The sequence below is a fragment of the Stegostoma tigrinum genome, chromosome 13, assembly GCF_030684315.1.
Source record: "Stegostoma tigrinum isolate sSteTig4 chromosome 13, sSteTig4.hap1, whole genome shotgun sequence".
NCBI classification, from domain to species: domain Eukaryota; kingdom Metazoa; phylum Chordata; class Chondrichthyes; order Orectolobiformes; family Stegostomatidae; genus Stegostoma; species Stegostoma tigrinum.
Genome location: NC_081366.1, coordinates 46,099,343 through 46,123,462, shown reverse-complemented (window position 1 = coordinate 46,123,462; position 24,120 = coordinate 46,099,343). Strand labels below are relative to the sequence as shown.

Here is a 24,120-nt window from a genome sequence, read left to right as displayed (position 1 = left end):
TGAGCTGCTTTGGCAAAATCAAAGCACGACCTCACAGGAGAGCAGAATTGGGGTTTCTTTCGTTCTTGCCTCTTGTGGCTGGGTATTGTTTTAAGGCTGTAAGTGTACCTTTAAAACCTTACACATATAAGTAATATTTTAGAACTTCAAAACTAAATTTTGCCACTTGATAGAGTTAAGGAATCTGGTTATAGAGTCATACAGCACAAAATCAGGCCCTTTGGGCCAATACGTCCAAGCCAACCAATTATCCCAAACTAAACTAGTCCCACATGCCTGCATTTGGCCCATATCCCTCCTACACTTTCCTATTCATGTACCTGTCCAAATATCTTTTAAATGTGGTAACTGTACCTGCATCTACCACTTTCCCCTGGGATTTCATTCCACATACGAACCATCCTTTGTGTGAAAAGTTTGTGCCTCAGGTCGCTTTTAAATCGTTCGCCTCTCACCTCAAAAATATGCCACCTAGGTTTTGAACTACCACACCCTAAAGAAAAGACCTTTGCTATTCACCTTATCTATGCCCCTCATGATTTTATAAACCTCAATAAGGTCACCTCTCAATCTCCTACACTCAACAATAGTAAGATTTTTCTAGTCTATACTGTAGGAGTAAGGGTACAATAAGAGTAAGAGTTTTCGTTAAGATATGTCTGGGCAACTGAGGCGTATGATTTGCTCTTTGTGGGAGATCCTAGATGCTCCTGGCAGTCTGGCTGACTATATACACTGGATATGCCTCTGACAGGAGCAACTCAAGCCGTGGGTTTTGGAGCAGAAGCGGCAGCTCGGAGCACTCCTGTGAAATCATGAAGCTTTCAGAACTGCAGGCAGGGAGGGACTGAGTGACCACCAACAGAAGAAGAGGACCACACAGGTAGTGAGGGGAACCCTGGAGGGCATTTTGCTTGCAAATTGTTTTATGACATTGGAAACCAGTCAGAGTGGAGTTTCCTGAACAGAATACAACCAAAGCCAGAGCAGACCACAAGGTTGGTCCAGCTGCTTAGCTTGGAGGGAGGGAGATGGGGTGGGAAGAAGTGTAATGTTGTAGGGGAGGGTGAACAGCCAGAGGTTATGGCTGAAACTAAATTTGCGGGGGAATGGAATCCTGAAAAATCATTCAGAAGAAAGAGAAATTGAGATGGAATTAAAGCTAGTAAAATGAGTCTAGAAGGCAGAGGAAATATAGATTAGATAAGAAAGGAATGAGATAAGCAAGGCTAAATGAAATATATTTGATTGCAAGGAACCTATGGAACCTAGCTGAGAGCACAGTTAGGCACCTGAGAGTGTGACATCATTTCTATAAGCAAGACTTGTCTGAAAAATATTCAGGATTGGCAATTCAATATTCCTGGATATAGGAGATATATATACAGACAAGAGAGTGGGGTAAATGGAAGAAGAGGGAAGTTGCAATACAGATCAAAGAATCAATTACAGCAGCGAGGAGGAAGCATCATGAAGCTACACGAATATGAGTAAAAAATACAAAAGGGGCATGCATACTGTTGGGTGCATACTAAAGGCCCACAACCAGAGCAAGATAGTGGATCCAACGTGAATTGCAATTTCAGAGAAGTGTAATGATATGCTTTAATAGTAGGGACATTCAACGAATCGAATATTAAGTAGAATTGTTTCAGTGGGCAAGGTAAGGAGGAAAGTTTTAAATTGCAGCCTGAGAACTTCTTTACTCAATAAGATCCAAAACAAATGGGCCGGGGTGCAATGCTCGACCTAATATTTGAAATGAACCCAAATGTGGTCAAAAGCATATCAGTAGGGGAGTAATTTGGAGATAGTGACTATAATTCAGTTAGATTTATGATAGTTCTGAAAGAATGGCCAGAAATTCAAGTTCTAAACTGGAGAAAGGCTAATTTTATTACAACAAGGCGTCACTTGGACTGGGATAAACTACTTTCAGATAAAAATGTGTCAAAGCAGTGGGAGGCGTTTGAGGAAGAAATAGCAAAGGTACAGGGCAAATATGCTCCCATAAAGACAAAGGCTGGGGCTAAGGACAAAGAACCCAGGATGACTGGCTCGTAAAGATTCTGTTTACGAAGAAAAGAAATATTATGGCAGATTCAAGGGCTCAAGATGGCAGAGCCCTTACAGAAGTACAAAAAGTGTAGGGGCAGCTTAAAAAGGAAAATCAGAAGGCTAAGAGTGTAATATGAATAGAATAAATGAAAATGCAAATTTTATTTTAAATGGAAAAACAGCAAGAGAATAATTAATAAAGGAGTAGGGCTCATTAGGAACCATAGAAGTAATCAGTGTGTGGCTCCAGAGGATGCAGGCACAGTTCTTAATGAGAACTTTGTGTGGGCGTTCACGATAGAAAAGGGCAACAAAGATATAGACATGAAGGTGGAGACTGGAAAATATTGGAAGAAATTAAAACAGACAGGAGACACTAGTGACTTTAGAAGCCTTACAAGAGTATAGATTCAGATGTCTGCATGAAGTATTTCCTCACCTGTTAAGGGTAGCAAGAGAGAACCTATCGGAGAGCTTCTCGGTAACTTTCAAATTTTCTCCGGCACGGATGAGGTACCACAGGACTGGAGAACTGCTAGCATTGTTCCATTACTTTAAAAAAAATGATCATGAATTTACAGACCATTCACTTTAACCTCGAATGGGGAAGTTATTAGAGAAAATTTTGACAAACGGAATGTATCTGTACTTGGAGACATGAATTAATCAGGGATAATCAGCATGTTTCTTTTAAGGAAAAGCCATGCTTCACAAATTTAATCAGAATTTTTGGGAAAGAGACGAAGAGCGTTGATGAGGGTAGTGCATTATATGTAGTCTAAATAGACTTTAAAAGAGCTGTTGATAAGGTCACTCATGGTTAACTGGTCCAGAAAGTAATAGCCCATGGGAACCCCAAGGCAAAGTGACACATAGGATCCAAAACTAGCTGAGAAGCAGAGAGCAGAGGTTGATGCTAGATGGATGTTTCTGCAACTGGAAGTCTGCTTCCAGTCGAATTTTTTGCATTCCTGGGCCCTTGATGTTTGTGGTGTACATTAATGATTTAGACTTAAATGTAGGAAGTATGATCAAGAAGTTCAGAGATGACACAAAAACTGATAGGGTGGTAAAAAGTGAAGAGGATAGCTGTAAACTGCAGAAGGATGTCAACAGATTGGTCAGGTGGGCAGATCAGAGCAAATGGAATTCGACCCAGAGAAGTGTGAGATATTGCGCATGAGGACTGCTAAGACAACGAATTAGACTATGAATGGTAAGAGGCTGGAAAATAATGAAGATCAGAGGGATGTTGGTGTGCATCTCAACAGAACACTGAAGATAGCAGGGGAGATAAACAAACTGGCTAGGAAGGCATTTGGGATTCTTACCAATATTAGCCAAGGCAAAGAATACAAGTACAAGGGCGTTAGCCTAGAACTTTATAAAATGCTGCGAATGCTACAACTGGAGAATTGTGTGCAGTTCTGTTCAGCAGATAATAGGAAGGACGGTTCTTGTGGCGTAGTGGTCTTTTTTTTTCCCTATTACTGAATCAGGAGACCTGGGTTCAAGTCCCATCTGTTCCAGAAATGTAATGAAAGTTGAGCGGGATCCTGATAGAGGGGTATAAAATTTATGAGAAACACATACAGGATTCTTTCCTGTTTATACAGGAGTCGATAACTATAGAGGGCAGAGACCGAAGGTAAGTGGTAGAAGGCTAGGAGGAGAGTTAACAATTTTATTTTGTCCAAGTGATAGAAGTCTGGAACTTACAATCTGAAAGGATGGGTTGAGCCAGAAATTCTTATAATATTAAAAGTATTCACTTGTATTGCCATAGCCTCCAGGGCAATGGGTCAAGAGAAGGAAAGTGGTAATAGTAAGATCTGTGTCAACATACATGGACACAGTCGGTTGAATGGCTGAATCTTTTGCGCTGTAAAGATCCGTGAGCCAATGCTGAAGAATGCCTTTGTTTAATATCTCATCCAGAAATGCGGATTTGGAATTTAGTGCAGATTATGATCAATCATTACCAGCTAGACTTGTAATTGTAAACTGTAAATCTTTGAATAATGCCTTGGAATGTCTCATATCCACCTGTGAAGGCAAATGTGATCTAAGGACAAAACAAAAGCAAAATATTGCAGGCACTGGAAATCCAAATTTAAAACAGAAAATGCTGAAAGTATTAAGTACTTGCAGCATTTGTGGACACAGTTATTGTTTCAGCTCAATGAATGATCGTTCATCTAATGATCTAAAACATTACTAGCACTTTCCGCAATTGCTGTCTGACCCAAGATGACATTCCACATCAAGCAGAGGTTCACCTGCACATCTACCAATGTGGTACCCAAGATGACATTCCACATCAAGCAGAGGTTCACCTGCACATCTACCAATGTGGTATACTGCATCCACTGTACCCGGTGCGGCTTCCTCTACATTGGGGAAACCAAGCGGAGGCTTGGGGACCGCTTTGCAGAACACCTCCGCTCAGTTCGCAAAAAACAACTGCACCTCCCAGTCGCAAACCATTTCCACTCCCCCTCCCATTCTCTTGATGACATGTCCATCATGGGCCTCCTGCACTGCCACAATGATGCCACCCGAAGGTTGCAGGAACAGCAACTCATATTCCGCCTGGGAACCCTGCAGCCATATGGTATCAATGTGGACTTCACCAGTTTCAAAATCTCCCCTTCCCCTACTGCATCCCTCAACCAGCCCAGTTCGTCCCCTCCCCCCACTGCACCACACAACCAGCCCAGCTTTTCCCCCCCACCCACTGCATCCCAAAACCAGTCCAACCTGTCTCTGCCTCCCTAACCGGTTCTTCCTCTCACCCATCCCTTCCTCCCACCCCAAGCCGCACCCCCCGCTACCTACTAACCTCATCCCACCTCCTTGACCTGTCCGTCTTCCCTGGACTGACCTATCCCCTCCCTACCTCCCCACCTACACTCTCTCCACCTATCTTCTTTACTCTCCATCTTCGGTCCGCCTCCCCCTCTCTCCCTATTTATTCCAGTTCCCTCCCCCCATCCCCGTCTCTGATGAGGGGTCTAGGCCCGAAACGTCAGCTTTTGTGCTCCTGAGATGCTGCTTGGCCTGCTGTGTTCATCCAGCCTCACATTTTATTATCTTGGAATCTCCAGCATCTGCAGTTCCCATTATCTCTGCTGTCTGACCAGGTCTGACCTTGTCTATCATCTGAAAGACAAGAGGCAATTTTTGTGATGGTAATAATGGTAAACTGTCAGTAGTTGTCAGTATCATTCAACAAAAACTCCAGAAGTGTGCTCATAGACAGATTTACGTGAAAATCCAGAGGTTGTTCTTAGTGATTCCTCGCTCCTCCAGAGGTAGTGTGACTATCTCTCAAACTACAATCAATAAAAAATCAATTGAATTGACAAGAATTTCCACTCAAATGATATTTGTTACGCTGTAAATACATGGTTCAATGAGATGTAGAAGGATCCTTAATGGTGTGCCAGATCCATAATCGCAACTAAGCACCTTCACCAGGCTAGAGAAGCTTAACTTAAATTTTCTACAAGCCAATATTCTTCACAATGAAACATTGTTTACATTTAGTTAAAGTCTAACTTAACCCATTCACAATTGATTTCACTTCCGAAAAGTTTATAAACCAGATCCCCTTGACTTGGTGCCAGACTCAGTCAGGAAAAGGGAAACTCACATCAAAGATGCTAGAGATAATGGGAACTGCAGGTGCTGGAGAATCCGAGATAACAAGTTGTGGAGCTGGATGAACACAGCAGGCCAAGCAGTATCTTAGGAGCACAAAACCTGATGTTTTGGGCTGAGACCCTTGTGCTGCTAGGCCTGCTGTGTTCATCCAGCTCCATACTTTGTTATCTCACAGATGCTAGATTAGATTCCCTTCAATGTGGAAACAGGCCCTTCAGCCCAACAAGTCCACACCGCCCCTTGAAGCATCCCACCCAGACCCATCACCCTATAACCCACACACCCCTGAACACTATGGGCAATTTAGCATGGCCAATCCACCTAGCCTGCACATCTTTGGACTGTGGGAGGAAACCGGAGCACCTGGAGGAAACCCACGCAGACATGGGCAAAATGTGCAAACTCCACACAGACAGTCGCCCGAGGCGGGAATTGAACCCGGGTCCCTGGTGCTGAGAGGCTGCAGTGGTAACCACTGAGCCACCGTGCCGGATCTAGCTTTCGTGAAAGACAAGACCACGTACCCAACTTTGATACAAAATCTGGGCCAATATTTTTAATATTGCCACTTCTGTTTTAGCCAAGAGAAAAAAAACAAAGAACACAGGGTATTGAAGGTGTTTGGTACACTTGCCTTTATTGGTCAGTATATTGAGTATAGGATTCAAGAGTGAAGACAGCATGCAGTAGCTGTACAGGACATTGGTTCAGCCACTTTGGAATACCGTGCTCAATTCTGGTCTCCCTGCAGTAGGAAATGTGTTGCTAAACTTGAAAGGGCTCAGAAAATATTGACAAGGATGTTGCCAGGGTTCCAAGGTTTGAGCTATTGGCAGAGGCTGAATAGACTAGGGCTATTTTCTCTGCAGTACTGAAGGCCTAGGCATGACCTTATAGAAGTTTATAAAGTCATGAGGGGCATGGGTAAGGTGAATAGTCAAGGTCTTTCCCCTAGGGCAGGCGAATCAAAAACTAGAGGGCATAGGTTTCAGGTGAGGGGGAAAGAATTAAAAGGGACAACCTTTTCACGTAGGGGATGGTGCATGAATGGAATGAACTGCCGGAGGAAGTGGTGGAGGCTGATGTAATTACAACTTTTAAAAGGCATCGGGATATGAAAAGGAAGGGTTTAGAGGAATATGGGTCAAATGCTGACAAATGGGACTAATTAATTTACGATATCTGGTCCGCATGGATGTGTTGGGCAAAAGTGTCTGTTTCCGTGCTGTACATCTCTAACTGTGGATGCTGGAAATCAGAAACAAAAAAACATACAGAAATTGCTGGAAAACTCAACAGGTCTGGCAACATTTGTGGAGAAAAAGTAGTTAGTGTTTCTTCCATTTTGAAGACTATCACTGGACCTGCAACGTTAACTCTGCTTTCTCTCCACAACTGCTGCCAGACATGCGGAGCTTTTCAAAACAATTTCTGTTTCTGTTTTAGCCGGGATTGTGTACTGAATTCTTTAGAGTGGTGCTGAAACACGCGAACTCACTGAAGGGAGATTGACCACTGGGTCAAGATGAACAATGAAGTCAAACATAGCTAACTCTTTGATAATGGGAACTGCAGATGCTGGAGAATTCCAAGATAATAAAATGTGAGGCTGGATGAACACAGCAGGCCAAGCAGCATCTCAGGAGCACAAAAGCTGACGTTTCGGGCCTAGACCCTTCATCATAGAGGGGGATGGGGTGAGGGTTCTGGAATAAATAGGGAGAGAGGGGGAGGCGGACCGAAGATGGAGAGTAAAGAAGATAGGTGGAGAGAGTATAGGTGGGGAGGTAGGGAGGGGATAGGTCAGTCCAGGGAAGACGGACAGGTCAAGGAGGTGGGATGAGGTTAGTAGGTAGCTGGGGGTGCGGCTTGGTGTGGGAGGAAGGGATGGGTGAGAGGAAGAACCGGTTAGGGAGGCAGAAACAGGTTGGACTGGTTTTGGGATGCAGTGGGTGGAGGGGAAGAGCTGGGCTGGTTGTGTGGTGCAGTGGGGGGAGGGGACGAACTAGGCTGGTTTAGGGATGCAGTAGGGGAAGGGGAGATTTTGAAACTGGTGAAGTCCACATTGATACCATATGGCTGCAGGGTTCCCAGGAGGAATATGAGTTGCTATTCCTGCAACCTTCGGGTGGCATCATTGTGGCAGTGCAGGAGGCCCATGATGGACATGTCATCTAGAGAATGGGAGGGCGAGTGGAAATGGTTTGCGACTGGGAGGTGCAGTTGTTTGTTGCGAACTGAGCGGAGGTGTTCTGCAAAGCGGTCCCCAAGCCTCCGCTTGGTTTCCCCAATGTAGAGGAAGCCACACGGGGTACAGTGGATGCAGTATACCACATTGGCGGATGTGCAGGTGAACCTCTGCTTAATGTGGAATGTCATCTTGGGGCCTGGGATAGGGGTGAGGGAGGAGGTGTAGGGACAAGTGTAGCATTTCCTGCGGTTGCAGGGGAAGGTGCCGGGTGTGGTGGGGTTGGAGGGCAGTGTAGAGCGAACAAGGGAGTCACGGGGAGAGTGATCTCTCCGGAAAGCAGACAGGGGAGGGGATGGAAAAATGTCTTGGGTGGTGGGGTCGGATTGTAAATGGCGGAAGTGTCGGAGGATGATGCGTTGTATCCGGAGGTTGGTAGGGTGGTGTGTGAGAACGAGGGGGATCCTCTTAGGGCGGTTGTGGCGGGGGCGGGGTGTGAGGGATGTGTTGCGGGAAATACGGGAGACGCGGTCAAGGGCGTTCTCGATCACTGTGGGGGGAAAGTTGCGGTCCTTAAAGAACTTGGACATCTGGGATGTGCGGGAGTGGAATGTCTTATCGTGGGAGCAGATGCGGCGGAGGCGGAGGCGGAGGAATTGGGAATAGGGGATGGAATTTTTGCAGGAGGGTGGGTGGGAGGAGGTGTATTCTAGGTAGCTGTGGGAGTCGGTGGGCTTGAAATGGACATCAGTTACAAGCTGGTTGCCTGAGATGGAGACTGAGAGGTCCAGGAAGGTGAGGGATGTGCTGGAGATGGCCCAGGTGAACTGAAGGTTGGGGTGGAAGGTGTTGGTGAAGTGGATGAACTGTTCGAGCTCCTCTGGGGAGCAAGAGGCGGCGCCGATACAGTCATCAATGTACCGGAGGAAGAGGTGGGGTTTGGGGCCTGTGTAGGTGCGGAAGAGGGACTGTTCCACGTAACCTACAAAGAGGCAGGCATATCTGGGGCCCATGCGGGTGCCCATACAGTCATCAATGTAGACTAAGGGGGTGGCCATGGGCACCTACACAGGCCCCAAACCCCATCTCTTCCTCTACATTGGGGAAACCAAGCGGAGGCTTGGGGACCGCTTTGCAGAACACCTCCGCTCAGTTCGCAACAAACAACTGCACCTCCCAGTCGCAAACCATTTCCACTCCCCTCGCATTCTCTAGATGACATGTCCATCATGGGCCTCCTGCACTGCCACGTTGATGCCACCCGAAGGTTGCAGGAACAGCAACTCATATTCCTCCTGGGAACCCTGCAGCCATATGGTATCAATGTGGACTTCACCAGTTTCAAAATCTCCCCTTCCCCTACTGCATCCCTAAACCAGCCCAGTTCGTCCCCTCCCCCCACTGCACCACACAACCAGCCCAGCTCTTCCCCTCCACCCACTGCATCCCAAAACCAGTCCAACCTGTTTCTGCCTCCCTAACCGGTTCTTCCTCTCACCCATCCCTTCCTCCCACACCAAGCTGCACCCCCAGCTACCTACTAACCTCATCCCACCTCCTTGACCTGTCCGTCTTCCCTGGACTGACCTATCCCCTCCCTACCTCCCCACCTATACTCTCTCCACCTATCTTCTTTACTCTCCATCTTCGGTCCGCCTCCCCCTCTCTCCCTATTTATTCCAGAACCCTCACCCCATCCCCCTCTATGATGAAGGGTCTAGGCCCGAAACGTCAGCTTTTGTGCTCCTGAGATGCTGCTTGGCCTGCTGTGTTCATCCAGCCTCACATTTTATTATCATAGCTAACTCTTTAACTGGTTATGGTGTGGAGTTGATGGTGAGTAGGACGGACTGGGGGCACCTCTTCACTGAGGTGCACCATAACGCCTGCTGCAGCAGGGGGCAGCACAGAGCGGCCATCACCCCGCGCTTGTGCCGTGCCAAAGATGGCGGCTGATACCTGGGTCGTTTGCGGCCGCGCTGCTGATTCCCTCCCCTTGAGACGGTCGTGGACGAACCGGGCAACCGGAGCCTTAACCGAGCCCCGTTAGGGAATATCTCGTAACGTCAAGGAAGCGGAGCCATGGCTGACGTGATCGAGATCACCTCAGAAGAGGAGTCAGACTCGGACGTTGAGTTTGTTGGAGAGACGGCAGCACCAGCGAGCCTTCGCTGCCAGGACTCCTGCTCGTCCTGTGCTCGCTATCAGCGGATCAAACGGATCCTGTTCTCTCACTGGGTGAGTGCGGGCAGCTTTTACAGCGCAGTGTTTTGATTATAAACAGGAAGTCGCGGATTGCGCAGGACCGTTGCAACGAAACGGGGGGGCTTTGCCACCATCTTTGATCCTGGCATTTGTCCCTTGTATGACGCCATAAAGATGCGTTCTTGTGGGTTGAAATGATAACTTTGGGAAATCTTCGACCGCCGTGGTTCCTGAGCCGAAAACAGCTTAGGCTCGTATCTTACTGACTTATCACTTCTTAGCTCTGAAGACATACATAGCATTCCCGCTTTCTTTAAATCACAATTCCTCCATTGTCACAACAGTTCCGGTCATTAGTGTAGAAAATAAATAAAGATTTCTTCTATTGGAATGAACTGAATCGTCTTTTCTCAGCATTTTTATAGCATCTAACTGCAACAACTCCACACAACCAGCCCAGCTCTTCCCCTCCACCCACTGCATCCCAATACCAGTCCAACCTGTCTCTGCTTCCCTAACCTGTTCTTCTTCTCCTCACCCATCCCTTCCTCCCACCCCAAGCCGCACCTCCATCTCCTACCTACTAACCTCATCCCACCTCCTTGACCTGTCCGTCTTCCCTGGACTGACCTATCCCCTCCCTACCTCCTCACCTATACCCTCCCTACCTCCTCACCTATACTCTCCTCTCCACCTATCTTCTTTTCTCTCCATCTTCGGTCCGCCTCCCCCTCTCTCCCTATTTATTCCAGAACCCTCACCCCATCCCCCTCTCTGACAAAGGGTCTAGGCCCAAAACATCAGCTTTTGTGCTCCTGAGCCTGCTGTGTTCATCCAGCCTCACATTTTATTGTCTAGCATCCTCAACACTGTTTCGACTCCAGGGCAAGCAGAGCCCCTGCCACATTTGTTTTTATCTGTCAGACAGGGCTCCCTGATTGGATGTGATTAACAGCCCAAATCAGTAAACGCTTTAAGGTCTACCTGCTGACTTCGTTACAATCACCACATCCCTCCCTCTCTGAGTCCCAAGAGCGTAGATTGCGTCATTTTCCTTTGCAGCTTCTCCTAGGGCGTTTTAGCACCTGGCCATGTGCTTGCAACTCTGCTTCTGATACGGGCAGTGTGTAACACACAGTAGCTCGCCTCTTGCAAAAAGACCATCTCAGAAAAAAATTCATTCTCTTCTTCAGGCAACAAAGGCATCAAGATGGTGACATCCGCCATATCCATTTCAGATTCCGAGGTATCTTCCTTGCTTGACAAAGAAGAAGAACCCACAGGTTGTAAAAGAGTCAGAAAGGCTGTTAAAGAGCCAGGCTCCCGCACCATTTGTGAATTTGCAGCTTTCATTTGGCCCACATGCTTGTTCAGGACTGTAACACCTTTCCAAACTTTATATGTCACTAGACCTGACCTCATATCAACCATGGCTATAGAAATATTGAAAGATAGAAAATAGGTACAGGACCAGAGTTGATCGTGCAATCTCAGCAAACCATTCCCACTTGCTCCCCATACCCCTCAATATCTTTCGCCTCAAGGGCCACGTCCAGCTCCCTCTTGAATATATCTAATGAACTGGTCCCAACTGTTTCCTGTGGCAGACAATTCCATAGGTTCATAACTCTGTAAATGAAAAAATTCTTCCTCATCTCAGTCCTGAATGGCTTACCCCTTATTCTTGGACTGTGACCTCTTGTTCTAGATTTCCCCAATATTAGTAACATTCTTCTCACATTTAGCCCATCCAGTGACATGAGGATTTTGTATGTTTCTGGGAGATCCCCTGTCATTCTTCTAAATTCTAGTGAAATCAAGCCCAGTCAATCTAATCTTTCCTCATCACACTCCTGCCATCCCTGGAATCAGTCTGGTGAACCCTCGCTGGACTCCCTCAATTGCAAGAATGTCCTTCCTCAGATTAGGAGACCAAAACTGAAAACAATACTCAAGATGTGACACCGCCAAGGCCCTTAATAGTTGCAGTTAGACATCTTTACTCCGATACTCAAATCCGCTCGCTATGAAGGCCAGCATGCCATTAGCTTTCCGCACTGCCTGCTGCAGCTGCATGCCAGCCTTCGGCGATAGTTCCACCATGACACCCAGATCTCATTGCACCTCACCTTTTCCTAAACTGCCAATATTCAGATAGTAATACACCTTCCTGTTTTTATAAGCAAAGTGGATAACCTCACATTTATCGACACTATATTGCATTTGCCAAGTATTTGTCCACTTAGCTAGTCTGTCCAAGTCACCCTGCAGCCTCTGAGCATCCTCCTCCCAGTATGCACTGCCACCATGCTTACTGTCATCTGCAAATTTGGACATATGGCATTCAGTTCCTTTTTCAGATTGTTAATACATATTGTGAACAGCTGAGGTCCCAACACTGAATCCTGCAGCACCCCACTCATCACTGCCTGCCATTCTGAAAAGACCCGTTTATTCAAACTGTCTACTTCCTGTCAATACATTACCTCTGAGTTTTAATTGTCTTGACTAATCTCTTGAGTAGAGCCTTGTCAAAAGCCTTTTGAAAATCCAGATACACAACATGTACTGATTCACCATTGTCTACACGACTGGTCGCATCCTCAAAAAATTCCAGAAGATTTGTCAAGCGTGATTTCCCTTTTGTAAATCCATGCTGACAATGACCGATTCTGTCACTGCTTTCCAAATGCTCAGTTATAACAACCTTAATGACTGACGCCAGCATTTTTCCCACCACCGATGTCAGGCTAACTGGCATATAATTCCCCATTTTCTCTCTTCCTCCTTTTTTAAAAGAGTGGAGTCCGGTTAATTGGAACTCTTCCAGAGTCTCCAGAATGCTGAAAAATGATCATCAATGCATCTGCTATTTCTAGGGTCACTTCCTTAAGCACTCTGGGATGGATAGCATCAGGCCCTGCAGAACTATTGACTTTTAATCCCATCAATTTCCCCAATGCCATTTCCTTACTAATAACAATTTCCTTCAGTTCCTCCTTGATGCCTGATCCTCTATCCCGTGGCACTTCCTGAAGATTATTTGTGTCCTCCTTAGTGAAGGCACCCATGGTATTTGTTCAGCTGGTCAGCCATATTTTGTTGTCCATTATGAATTCACCTAATTCTAACTGCAAGGGACCTACACTTGTCTTCACCAGTCTTTTTCTCTTCACGCAGCTGTAAATGCTTTTGCAGTCAGTTTATGTATTTTCCACAAGCTTATTTTCATATTCTATTTTCCCTTTCTGAATTAATTCCTTTGTCATCCTCTGCTGAATTTTAAATTTCTCACAGTCCTTGGGTTTTCGGCTTTTTCTAGCCAATTTATCACCTCCTATTTGGCTTTAATACTTTTCTTGATTTTCCTTGTTAGCCATGGCTGAGGCACTTTCCCTGTCTTACTCTTATGCTAGACGGATGTATAATTGTTGAAGTTCTTCCATGTGTTCTTTAAATGTCTTCCATTGCCTATCTACCATCAATTCCTTAAGTACCCCTGTCCAGATTATCCTAGCCAATGCATGCCTCATACCATCAAAGTTAGCTTTCATTTAAGTTCAGACTAAATAAAAATCAAAAGAACTGCAGATGCTGTAAATCAGGAACAAAAACAAAGTTGCTGGAAAAGCTCAGCAGGCCTGTCAGCATCTGTGAAGGAGAAAACAGAGTTAATGTTTTGGGTCCAGTGCCCCTTCCTCAAAAATGTTTCCTCCTTCACAGATGCTGCCAGATCTGCTGAGCTTTTCCAGAAACTTTGTTCTTTTAAATTCAGGACCAAGTGACCATTTAACCAGACGTTTATTTTGATTGGTTCTGATTTGGATGTTATTAAGCAATTTAACTGTTCCAAACTAGATGTAAGTGGATTTTCCAGAGTGGATACCAGCCTATGAATTTTCTTACTCCATTTAGGTCAAGGGTGCCTGGGTTGCTCTCTCGAGACTGCGTACCACCAGCAACTACAATGGCTTGCCAGCCTGATCCTGAAAATAATTTAAACCGTTTGGCCAGGGCTTGGCCTTGTTTTGGATTTTTGCTGTTGGCTAATCTAGAGTTCCTCTGTTCAGGATATGTCCTAAGTGGGGCTTCACTGAATTGGTGTTTCCCAAGCTCAGTTGGACTGGGGACTGGCAAGGGTATCAATATTCATTGAATACCCTGCCATTCATATGCTCCATTTGTGGCATTTTCCAACAACAAAGCCAGTTGTAGTGCCTGTTTTGAAGTCCAGTTGGGCTTTAGCTTGTCGATGCTTTTGCATGGTTTCCTCAGTAATCCTACATACCAAACAAGTCTCTCATCATCTCATTAAGGGTTGAACCAAAGTCACGTGTGTATGCCAGTCATCATAACCTAGTCAAAAATCCAGACACGGATTCCCTTGGTTCTCAAATTGCCGAGTAAATAGCAGAGGAAGCTTGTGGTTGTAATACACCTGAACTAAATCCTTCAACTGTTGAAAGATCTTAGTATCTGTTGCCTCAAGGAAAGCTAGGCTCCTAATAACTGAAAAAGCTGCGGATCCACAAGCTGTCAGGAGAATTACTACTGCTTTTCATCTGCCCCAATATCAATTGTCTGGAAAAAAAAACACATTCTTTCCACATACTGGGCCATGTCTTCGACACACGGTCAAATGAGTCAAGCTTCCCAAATAATGGCATGATACCAGAAATGCTTACCCCAACTTAAAACTGTCTGATGTGAGTGAATTTCTTCAAGAGCAGGCTTTTCTCTCATTTGCCACCTAAATAACTCAACAGAGGCTGATGTCCTCTTATTTACACATGGAGAGTCCTTGACACTGATCCAGCTCTCAGTGAGCAGAACCTCTGATGCTCCTGTTTATTAACTGTTGGCCAGGTGTCCCTGATTGGACCAGAGTAACAGCCCTAATCAGGAAACTCATTTTCTGTGGGTCCACCTGGCAAATCTAGTTACAGTCACTGTAGTGACCCTGCCTAAAAGTATCATTCACTGTATCATTTAGGTGGCATTATTCCTCCATCTTGTAGACTGGGCATTTGTTTGTGGTGAGTTGGCATTCTGCACCTGGTGTTACAGGAGTCATGTTTTCGATTGCCAGTGTTGTTTCACCACATAGTGACGTTTCTGGTGTTATTCATAATCTGTTCTATTTTTCCAGCTCATCTGTAGGTTGGTTATGGATTCTATTACTTCTCACATGCTAACTAGCTTTAGTCTCACTTAGCTTACATCAGCTTCAACAACAACTTTTGCTGGTTTCGGATTGCAATCTATACATTTATAGTTTGTCTTTCAAAACCTCAGGTAGGGATTTAGCTGTTTTTTATTCGTTTGCGGGATGTGGGTGGTACTGGCTGGGCCAACCTTTATTGCTTATCTGTAGTTGCCCTTGAGAATGTGGTAGTGAGCTACCTTCCTGAACGAGTGAATTCCACAATGCAGTAAACACACAAAGCCAGAAGAAGGGAGTTCTTGTTCAAATGGTGACCTCCTCTTTAGGGACTTATGGTGACAAAAGAGATAGGGTATCTAACAACATAATTTCTCTGAGGTGACTCTAATTGCATTCTGAAGAAGGGCCACTGGACTCAAAACTTTAATTCTGTTTTCTCTACCGACACTGCCAGTCCTGCTGAGTTTTTTCAGCAATTTCCATTTTTATATGTTTCAGATCTCCAGTGTCTGCAGTTCTTTGTTTTATTTTGTATAATTTCTCACCCTGGCTTGCATTTCAAGGTGAAATTGTAACTCTGAGGACTCAAGAATAACTCCAGTAATCTTCCTGGTGCTTTACCCAGATTCTTCTTGTACATCTGCTCTAGTGGGCAATGATCACTCCCCATGGTGAACTTTGTCACATAGATATATGTATGGAATGTCTTACCTCCACTGTCCACTTGACTGCCAAAAGCTCTCTTTCTATTTTGGGGTATCTGTTCTCAGCAGATAGTCACAGTTTTGACACGAATGCCATTGACTTTCTTGTTGCAGCAGGACTGCTTCCTTCCTTTTGTAGAAGCAACTACTTGCAAAGTGATAGGTTTCTTTACATTGTAGTGTGACAGATTTCTGCCCTTGCATATTAATATTTTGAGTTTGTTGAAACTCCAGTCAGCTGATTCTGACCACTTGTACCCTATGGCTTCTTTTGCTTCCCAATTCTGCCCTATGTGGTCTGAAGAAGCTCATTTATTGGATCAAGCCCAGGAAGCCCCTCAACGTTCTCTTATCTCTTGCTGTATTTGTGGCTTCCATCCCAGAAATAGCCATGATTCTTCTAGGATTTAGCTTCTTTCCATCCAGTGCATACCATTCTGACGAATTTCTTTTTCACCGGGATGAAGTTCACTCAATCTGTAAGGTCTGTGATCTGGCAATCATTTTTTCTTCCATCTCTTGGAACTCTCTTGCGAGCTTTTATTTTAGTTCTGTTGTTACTTTTTATTTACTTTCATTGCTAGATTAACAATGATATGATACTCAAAATCTTCAAAGCATCCAAACATTTCATTGAAACACTATGTACTTTTGCACGAGACCTTTATATCTGAAAGGAGAGCATCTCTCATTAGTTATATTGCCTTTGAGCCTCAGGGCAGCCTTAATGAACTTATAGTTTGCTGAAATGATCTGCAGTCCTCACATGCTCAATCTCAGTTGAGCACGATGTTAAAGTGACATATAACGTTCAGTCAACATCTTTTCTTTTCTGTGCCCCTCTGATTTGGGTTGTCCGAATCTCAGTTTCCATTGTATGCTGTTAACATGTCATGGTTTGATCTCACAACCCTAGATCACCGTTTTCTTCCAGGTTTCCAAAAAATATTGTCTGGTATAATCTGAGCTAGGTCATGTTTACTCTATGCTTTGCTAGCAATCATCACCTTCAGGTTTATCATTGTGGACTGTTTTCTCACAGGGATGGATCTTCTGACCTTTCCATTAAGACCCCACTTGCCCCATTCCAGCCTTTTGGACTAAGTTGAATTTGAATTTATTATTTCCCCAGTGGGTTTGGTGATATACTGGATCACCCATCAGCAGCAAAAACATTACAGGAAATCTTTTAATTTCCTCTCTTTGCTTCTTTCTAATCTTCCTCATTTATAATACCAGTCTGTTAAATTGCAATCCATGATGCTAATTCATGGAATTAATTCCTAAATTCTGTAGCCTGAATTCAAAACAGCTGCAGGGAAAATGGTTTATGTTCTGACAATCCAGGAAACCTGGCAGTGGAGCAAATGATTGTGTTTTCATGTAATTGGTACTGACTAATAACATCATGTAACGGATTCAAGGAATTCTTGCTCGTTTTACAACATAAAAATCATCCAATTTGCATGCAGGTATAGATTGAACATAGCTTTGAAAAAGAGGTAACACAATAGCTAGATACCATAGTTGTTCAAAGGGAAGATTATTATAGGGCTGTGGGAAAATGTTGGGAAGGAGGGAGACACAGAGCTTGTGTGGATACGATGGGCCTACTTTTATGTTGTAACCAATCTCTGCTGGAAATTGGAAATAAAATCAGAAAATACTCATCAGATTCTGCAGAGAGGGGAAAACACAGAGTTAACCTTTCAGGTTATTGATGACCTGGTAGTGATGAAAGTTAACTCTGCTTTTCATTCCACAGAAGCAGCCTGATCTGTTGAGAATTTCTAGCGCTTTTTTATCTTGCAAAATGGCTTCTTCAACATAAAGTAAAATTCTTCAACATTTCACTTTATTTTTCAGGACAGTATTGATTTGACAGGAGATGACAATGAAATGCATAATCAAGTGAATAGTGCTGAAGAAGGCATGGGAAGTATGCAGGTCGGTTCAACTAATTGCACCCAGGCAGAAACAAGCCCATCTGTTCATTTTTCCAATAACCTGACTAGTGACAAACTCGATTCTGATGAAGATCTACCAAAGTTTAATGGGGGATGTCGGTTTCCTGGCTTACAAGCTGTTTGGACAATGGGCAAAGATGAACCTGACCTTGAAGCTCCACCTGTTTTGACAGTTGAAGTCACAACCGAGGCCACTTTGCTTGCAAATGTTTCCACTAAACTTATCAAAGAAGACCCATTACCTGAAATGGACTTCATCGGTCTTGATGAAAATCAAGATTCTCGTGTCACTGCAGAAAAAGTGGACTTGCTCACTACATCAAATCAAAAAGCTTACGATCCTGTCTGCAATGCAGAGTCTACTAGTAACACCAGTATAAATAGTGATTTGGAATCCTTGGAAACATTTTCACCAGATACATTCATCCCATTTTCCTCGCCAGATAGTGCTGGGGATCCTTTTGGAGATCTTTATAAAAGCACCTTTGAGGAGACAATTAATTATATAAATAAAGCTGGTTTAAGTCCAGATATTGAAGACATACCATCATTAATATCTCAGAACACTAAAAAGTTTGAACTGGAGCATGGTTGTGATCAGTCTCCTCCCAGTGTAAACATGCCATTGCTAGAACCTTGGGGGCAGCTGCAGGGTGACTATAAGAGTGATAGTGAATTAAATTGTTCTCTAATTAAAAACAAAGCACATGTTCCTGTACCGGTATTAGATCAATCTGAAGATCAAGATTTGCCATCAGAGGAAACTGAGGACCATGTGCTTACACCAAATGAAGCAAAGGAAGCAAGCCCTAATTGTTCAGTGGATAAAGAGACATTGCAGAGTTTTCAATACCTCGTTGGAGCACCAGTTCAACATGTGTTTGTTAAGCGACCTAGAAATGAAAAATGGCACAAGGTAAGATCTTGAAATATTTAATCCCAAAGAGATGGGAATTCATCAATGCAGAATACAAAACTGATGCTTCAGACTGCAATACAGATTTAAGTTAGCCTCTTGTGCTCCTTTTGCAGTGAATCTGCAGTTTCATCACACAAGCTGCTCAGATTGTAAGTGCTGCTGATTAATTCTACCTCTTTATGAAACCAAAGTAAATGCTCTTCTCCCACAACTTTACATTAAGTCTTGTGACAACAGTAGCTCTACAGCTAATGGTATCGCAGAGCACAGTAACAGGCTGTTCACCTCTTCCAACTTGTGTTGTCCTACCCTCACGTTTTTTTCCGAGTTGCCCTGAAAATGTCTCACCTTCAGGTTTTCTCCAATCCTTTTTAAAGTTTCTATTGAATCTGCTTGCACCACCCCTTCAGGTAGTACATTCTCTATCACACTTTGCTGTTTTTCAAAATAAAAACTGATTCTTTTTTCTGTTTTTGTTGGGAAGTGAAATTCATGGAGGATAGGTTGTTTAACAGTAATATACAATAAAGGTCTCAACTACATCCTCTGATCATGTAAGTTTGCTTTGTATATTGAAATATTTTGGAAGGTTTAATTCATTAACATTAGCTTCCGAATTTCTCAGGCAGAAAAACATACTTTCCCCTTCTTGCACTCCCATAAATATACAACTGGAATAGAAGGAACATCATAGCTTAATGAAGAAGTGTTTGAAATGAAAAACAAAATCTGAACAGCTCAACTGAATAGCTGAGCAAACAGTAGAATGCAGTAGAAAATTGTTACAGATGAAGATTCAATATCTCTCATCTGCGTTATTGACTGTAATCATTCATGTAAGGTGCATCATTGTTCTGAATACATAAATAGGGGGATTGACCGCACTCAAATGACATAGATGGAATCATACAGTCAAACTGATAAAACATTCACATAACAATTTATTTTGATTGACGGCACAACAGAGGCATTGGCAAATTGGCAGGCTCTTTATACTTGACTTCAAAGCAGCTAAGGTTAAACTTAATAAAACTCACGTAAGACCCTCACTCCTATTCAACCAGTGGAGACAAATGGAGTTGTCCTACGGGAAGCTTGAAAACTAAGCCCCTGTCAGATTTGCTTGTGGAGTCCCATGGGGTGGGTTGAGATTTGCTCCCCAGAGGAAGGCCCAAAACTGGCCACTTCAGAGCCTGATTTGACAGGCCATCCCCAACACATATGACACTGGCTCTTGTTGGCTATCCAGCCAATGGGTGAGCCCATGGTTAACTGAACTAAGTTTCACCCTGCCCTCCATTTACTGAACAAGTGTGGATCCAGTTAAATGCTTGTTTTAGAAATCTGCCTTGAAGTCTGAACCACATCCTGTCTGGCACCACTTCCAGCTCCCAATCTTCCCAGAGACTAGGGTAAATATAATGTGATCCATTTATCCTCTCACCTGGAACCCACTCCACAATGATGCCTCCCCCAAACATACCTCCCTCCCCACCCCCCTCCCTTTTCAGTATTCCAAAAGTATTGCACCCTCCACTTCCAACAATTCCATTCAACCACCCCCAACACTTCTTCCTCCCAGTAGTATATTTCAATTTAGATATCTGTCTATATACGAGTAGGAAATGCAACACCTATAATTTCACCTCCTTTCTTCTCCAAAACCAAAGTCCAAACACTCCTCCTCATTGAAGCAGCCGTTTACTTGTACTTCTTTCTAATTAGCACAAAATATTTGCTGTTCACAGCATGGTCATTTATACACTGGGAAGAGCAAACTCTGACTAGGTGACCACATTTTGTTCAATTCCCAAGTATGACCCTACATTCTTGTCACTTGTCATTTTGATTTTCCACTTTGTTTCATGCTAATCATTCTATCCATTGGCTGCTGCAGTGAACCTCAGTACAGTTTGGAGGAACAGCTCCTTGCCTTTGGACTCAGTACTCCCCAAACTTCTGTCTCAACATTGCATTCAACAAATTTAGATTTTAATATCTGTCATTCTTGTGCTTTTTAACTGGCTTGTTTCCCTCTCATCTTTTATGTTGCATTGAATTGAATGCCATACAGTCGTTCACATCTCATCTGGACATCATCTTTGTCCCTTTACTATTCCGATAACCACTTGCTTTGGTTTTTGCATTGTGAAATGTTTTGTCAGTCAATTTCTCCTGCCCTTTGCCCTATCACAACTTTCCTTTTTGATCTCCCCTTTTCTACTTCCTTAAACACATGTACATTTCTATCATCCTTCAGTTATGATTAAAGGTCACAGACCTGAAATGTTATCTCTGTTTCTGTCCACAGCTGCTGCCTGAGCTGCTGAGTGTTTCCACCGCTTTTTGTCTTTGTCATTTTGTATTATTATTTATCTTTTTCTTTGCTGCAGGCAAACCAACACTCTCATTCATCAACAACTCACCAACATAAGTCCAAGGAACCAGAGCTGATCTCCCAAAGACAGTGCAGTATGATAAACAGTACCATTGATGAAAACTTTCCTCAAGGGACTCTTCAGTTTCTGATGGATTTTGTATCTCCTCAACACTACCCACCTCATAAAATTGTGGAGTATATAATCAAGAAGATACTGTTGGGCAATGAATCCTCCAGCACCATTATGTCTGCTTACATGACCCTGATGAAAATCCAACAGTATGTACACATTAATGGAAGAGACACATAACATAACATAGTGTAACAGATCTGTTTAATGTTGACTGTTTGCAGAAAGTTCCACTCTTTAGTCACGTCAATAGCCTAGTTAAAGTTGTATTATTCATTCTGATTCAGTTGTCAGAATAGATACCATTTTTATAGCAACTTTGCTACATCTAATAATAGCCACACTAATCCATCAAAAAATCAGAAAATTGTGACCCTGTAATAGATGTTAGTGCTATGAAATACTTTGAGCAGTGTTTTCTGGAGGTTTCTTGTTGGCTGTGTTCCTTTTAATTGGTCAGACTGAGTAGTGGTTACAACTTGAGTGTGTTGGTCCCTGCAAGTGAGGAATGAATCAGAGTTGGCATACTTTTACCAGACTTATTCCTTGAAAGTAATTTCATGTATTAAGAAAACCTTTTAGCTGAGGCTATTACACATGGGACTGCTATTATGATGGAATAACTGCATTGTAACCTGAATATCTGTCAGCTCAGCTCCCCCCTCATCCTGAACTTTAAAACACAAATCACCTTGCTGCTTTGCTGGAGTACCTCTTCACATGTCCTCAGTTCATCTTCACTCACATAACTGAAATGTGTTAAACAAATTAACAAGGTCCTTTTTAGTATGGTGTTCTGAGTTTACCAGTCAAAAAGTATTTCAAAAGTCAAATTGTACTTCTGAATTTTAAGGCTGTTGTATGTCAAATTAGTGTGGATGAGCTGTAAGCATTCCCATTGTTGGGATTTGTACTACTTGTCAATTAAAACATGTAGAATTTTATGCGAATTACCTTCACACAGCCCATAGTCTGAGCATTTCATTCGCCCTCGCCACCACTCCCACCAATGGCCAGATACTCATTTCCTTCCTGCCCAGCTGGTATCTTCCTGAAACCTTCCCAATCCCCATCTTGCTGACTCAAACTCAAAGGTCTAGGCCTTGGGCTGAGTGAAACCACTCATGTTGCTGTGCTCTTCCAGTCAGAGGCTCTCCCATCTTTGCTGACAGGCTGAGTCATGAAGCAGACTCTGATTGGAGGTGCAACTCCCTTGCAAAAATTTGCACTTAACTGTATTGAGAATAACGGCTTGACAAGCACTCTTCTGCAGGCCATATTATGGCCCATAGGCTGTCTGTTGTACAAGTCATTTCTACAAATGTTGCGCATTCCCTTATGTTGTCAACTAACTCAACACTGACCAGAGATATCCATCCATCTCTAGAGTGATCTCCATTTGCCAGTGTTCCATGTTGTTGAATGATTCACTGATAGCTTTCTGATATTAGCTTAATATATACAGATCGAATTTTCAGTCTTCCAGTTTTTCCCTTCTTATCCTAAATGCACCAGTTGATGTTTTGCTTCCTAAGTTACTGAGAACCTTTTGGTTTATCACCCAATATCTGTTTCTTGTTAGTTCCATAGAACGCCTACAGTGTGGTAACAGGCCATTCAACCTAACAAGTCCACAACAACCCTCCAAAGAGCATTTCACCCAAACCCATCTCTCTACTCTTTCCCTGTAACACTGCATTTCCCATTGCTAACACACCTAACTTATACATCCCTGAACACTATGGGTAATTTAGTATGGGCAGTCCTCCTAACTTGCACATCTTTGGACTGTGGGAGGAAACTGGCACCTGGCAAAACCCCACACAGACACAGAGAGAACATGCAAACTCCACACAGACAGTTGCCCCAAGGGTGGATTCGAGCCCCAGGTCCCTGGCACTGTGAGACAGTAGTGCTAACCACCTGAGCTGCTGAGTTGCCTGTTCTTCTGGTTTTCTGTCTGGCACAGCACAGTTGATCCCAAATCTGTTTTACTCAAAGTCCGTAAATATATAATTCTTACTTGTTCTCATTTGCTAATCAGTGAGAGCAATCCTGTGAGTATTGCACCTCAACTGCTGCCTTTATGTCTGCAGTCAACTAACTCAACAATCACCAGAGATTCAAACTAAGTTGAATCTTTTCTGTGTCGTTCAACAACAGCTTTTTGCATTAGTTCTACGTTGAACCCATAACATACGTGAAACATTAACTTGATTTCTAATTCCATAAATACTGCTAGATCTGTTGAGTTTCTCCAGCATTGTGTTTTTACTTAAGCAGTCTTAAGGAACAAGATTGTCCATGTGCGGAACCACAGGAGATGGAAGAGATTGTAAACAAATATTTCACGTCAGTATTTACTGTGGAAAAGGACATGGAAGCTCGGGAACTTGAGCAAATAAATAGTGTTGTCTTGAAAAGTGTCCAAATTACAGAAGGGGAGGTGCGAGAGTTCTTAATACACATAAAGGTAGATAAATTCCTAGGACCTGCTCAGGTGTATGCCAGAACTTTGTGGGAAGCTAGGGAGGAGATTGCTGGGTCTCTTGCTGAGATATTTGTATCATCAATGGCCACAGGTGATGTGCTGAAAAGCTGGAGGTGGTTAATGTGGTGCCACTGTTTAAGAAAGTTGGTCAGGAAAAGCTAAGTAACTATAGATTGGTGACTGTGATGTCAGTGGTGACTGAGTTGTTGGAGGGGGTTCTGAGGGACAGGATTTACGTGCACTTGAAA

At 43.6% G+C, this 24,120-nt stretch overlaps 1 protein-coding gene across 5 annotated transcripts in view; it reads left to right on the top strand.

Annotated features, from left to right (window-relative positions):
- Positions 1–24,120, top strand: part of simc1 (SUMO interacting motifs containing 1) — an 81,189-nt gene that overhangs the window by 31,796 nt on the left and 25,273 nt on the right. For 3 of the 5 annotated variants that reach the window (XM_048543815.2, XM_048543813.1, XM_048543816.2), the window contains 2 exons: positions 17,852–18,868; positions 21,265–21,530. In XM_048543815.2, the coding sequence (XP_048399772.1) occupies positions 17,852–18,868; positions 21,265–21,530 (1,283 nt within the window). Of the gene's footprint in view, positions 1–9,818; positions 10,151–17,851; positions 18,869–21,264; positions 21,531–24,120 lie in introns of those variants that run through there. The other 2 variants (XM_048543812.2, XM_059650724.1) reach the window with 2 other exon arrangements.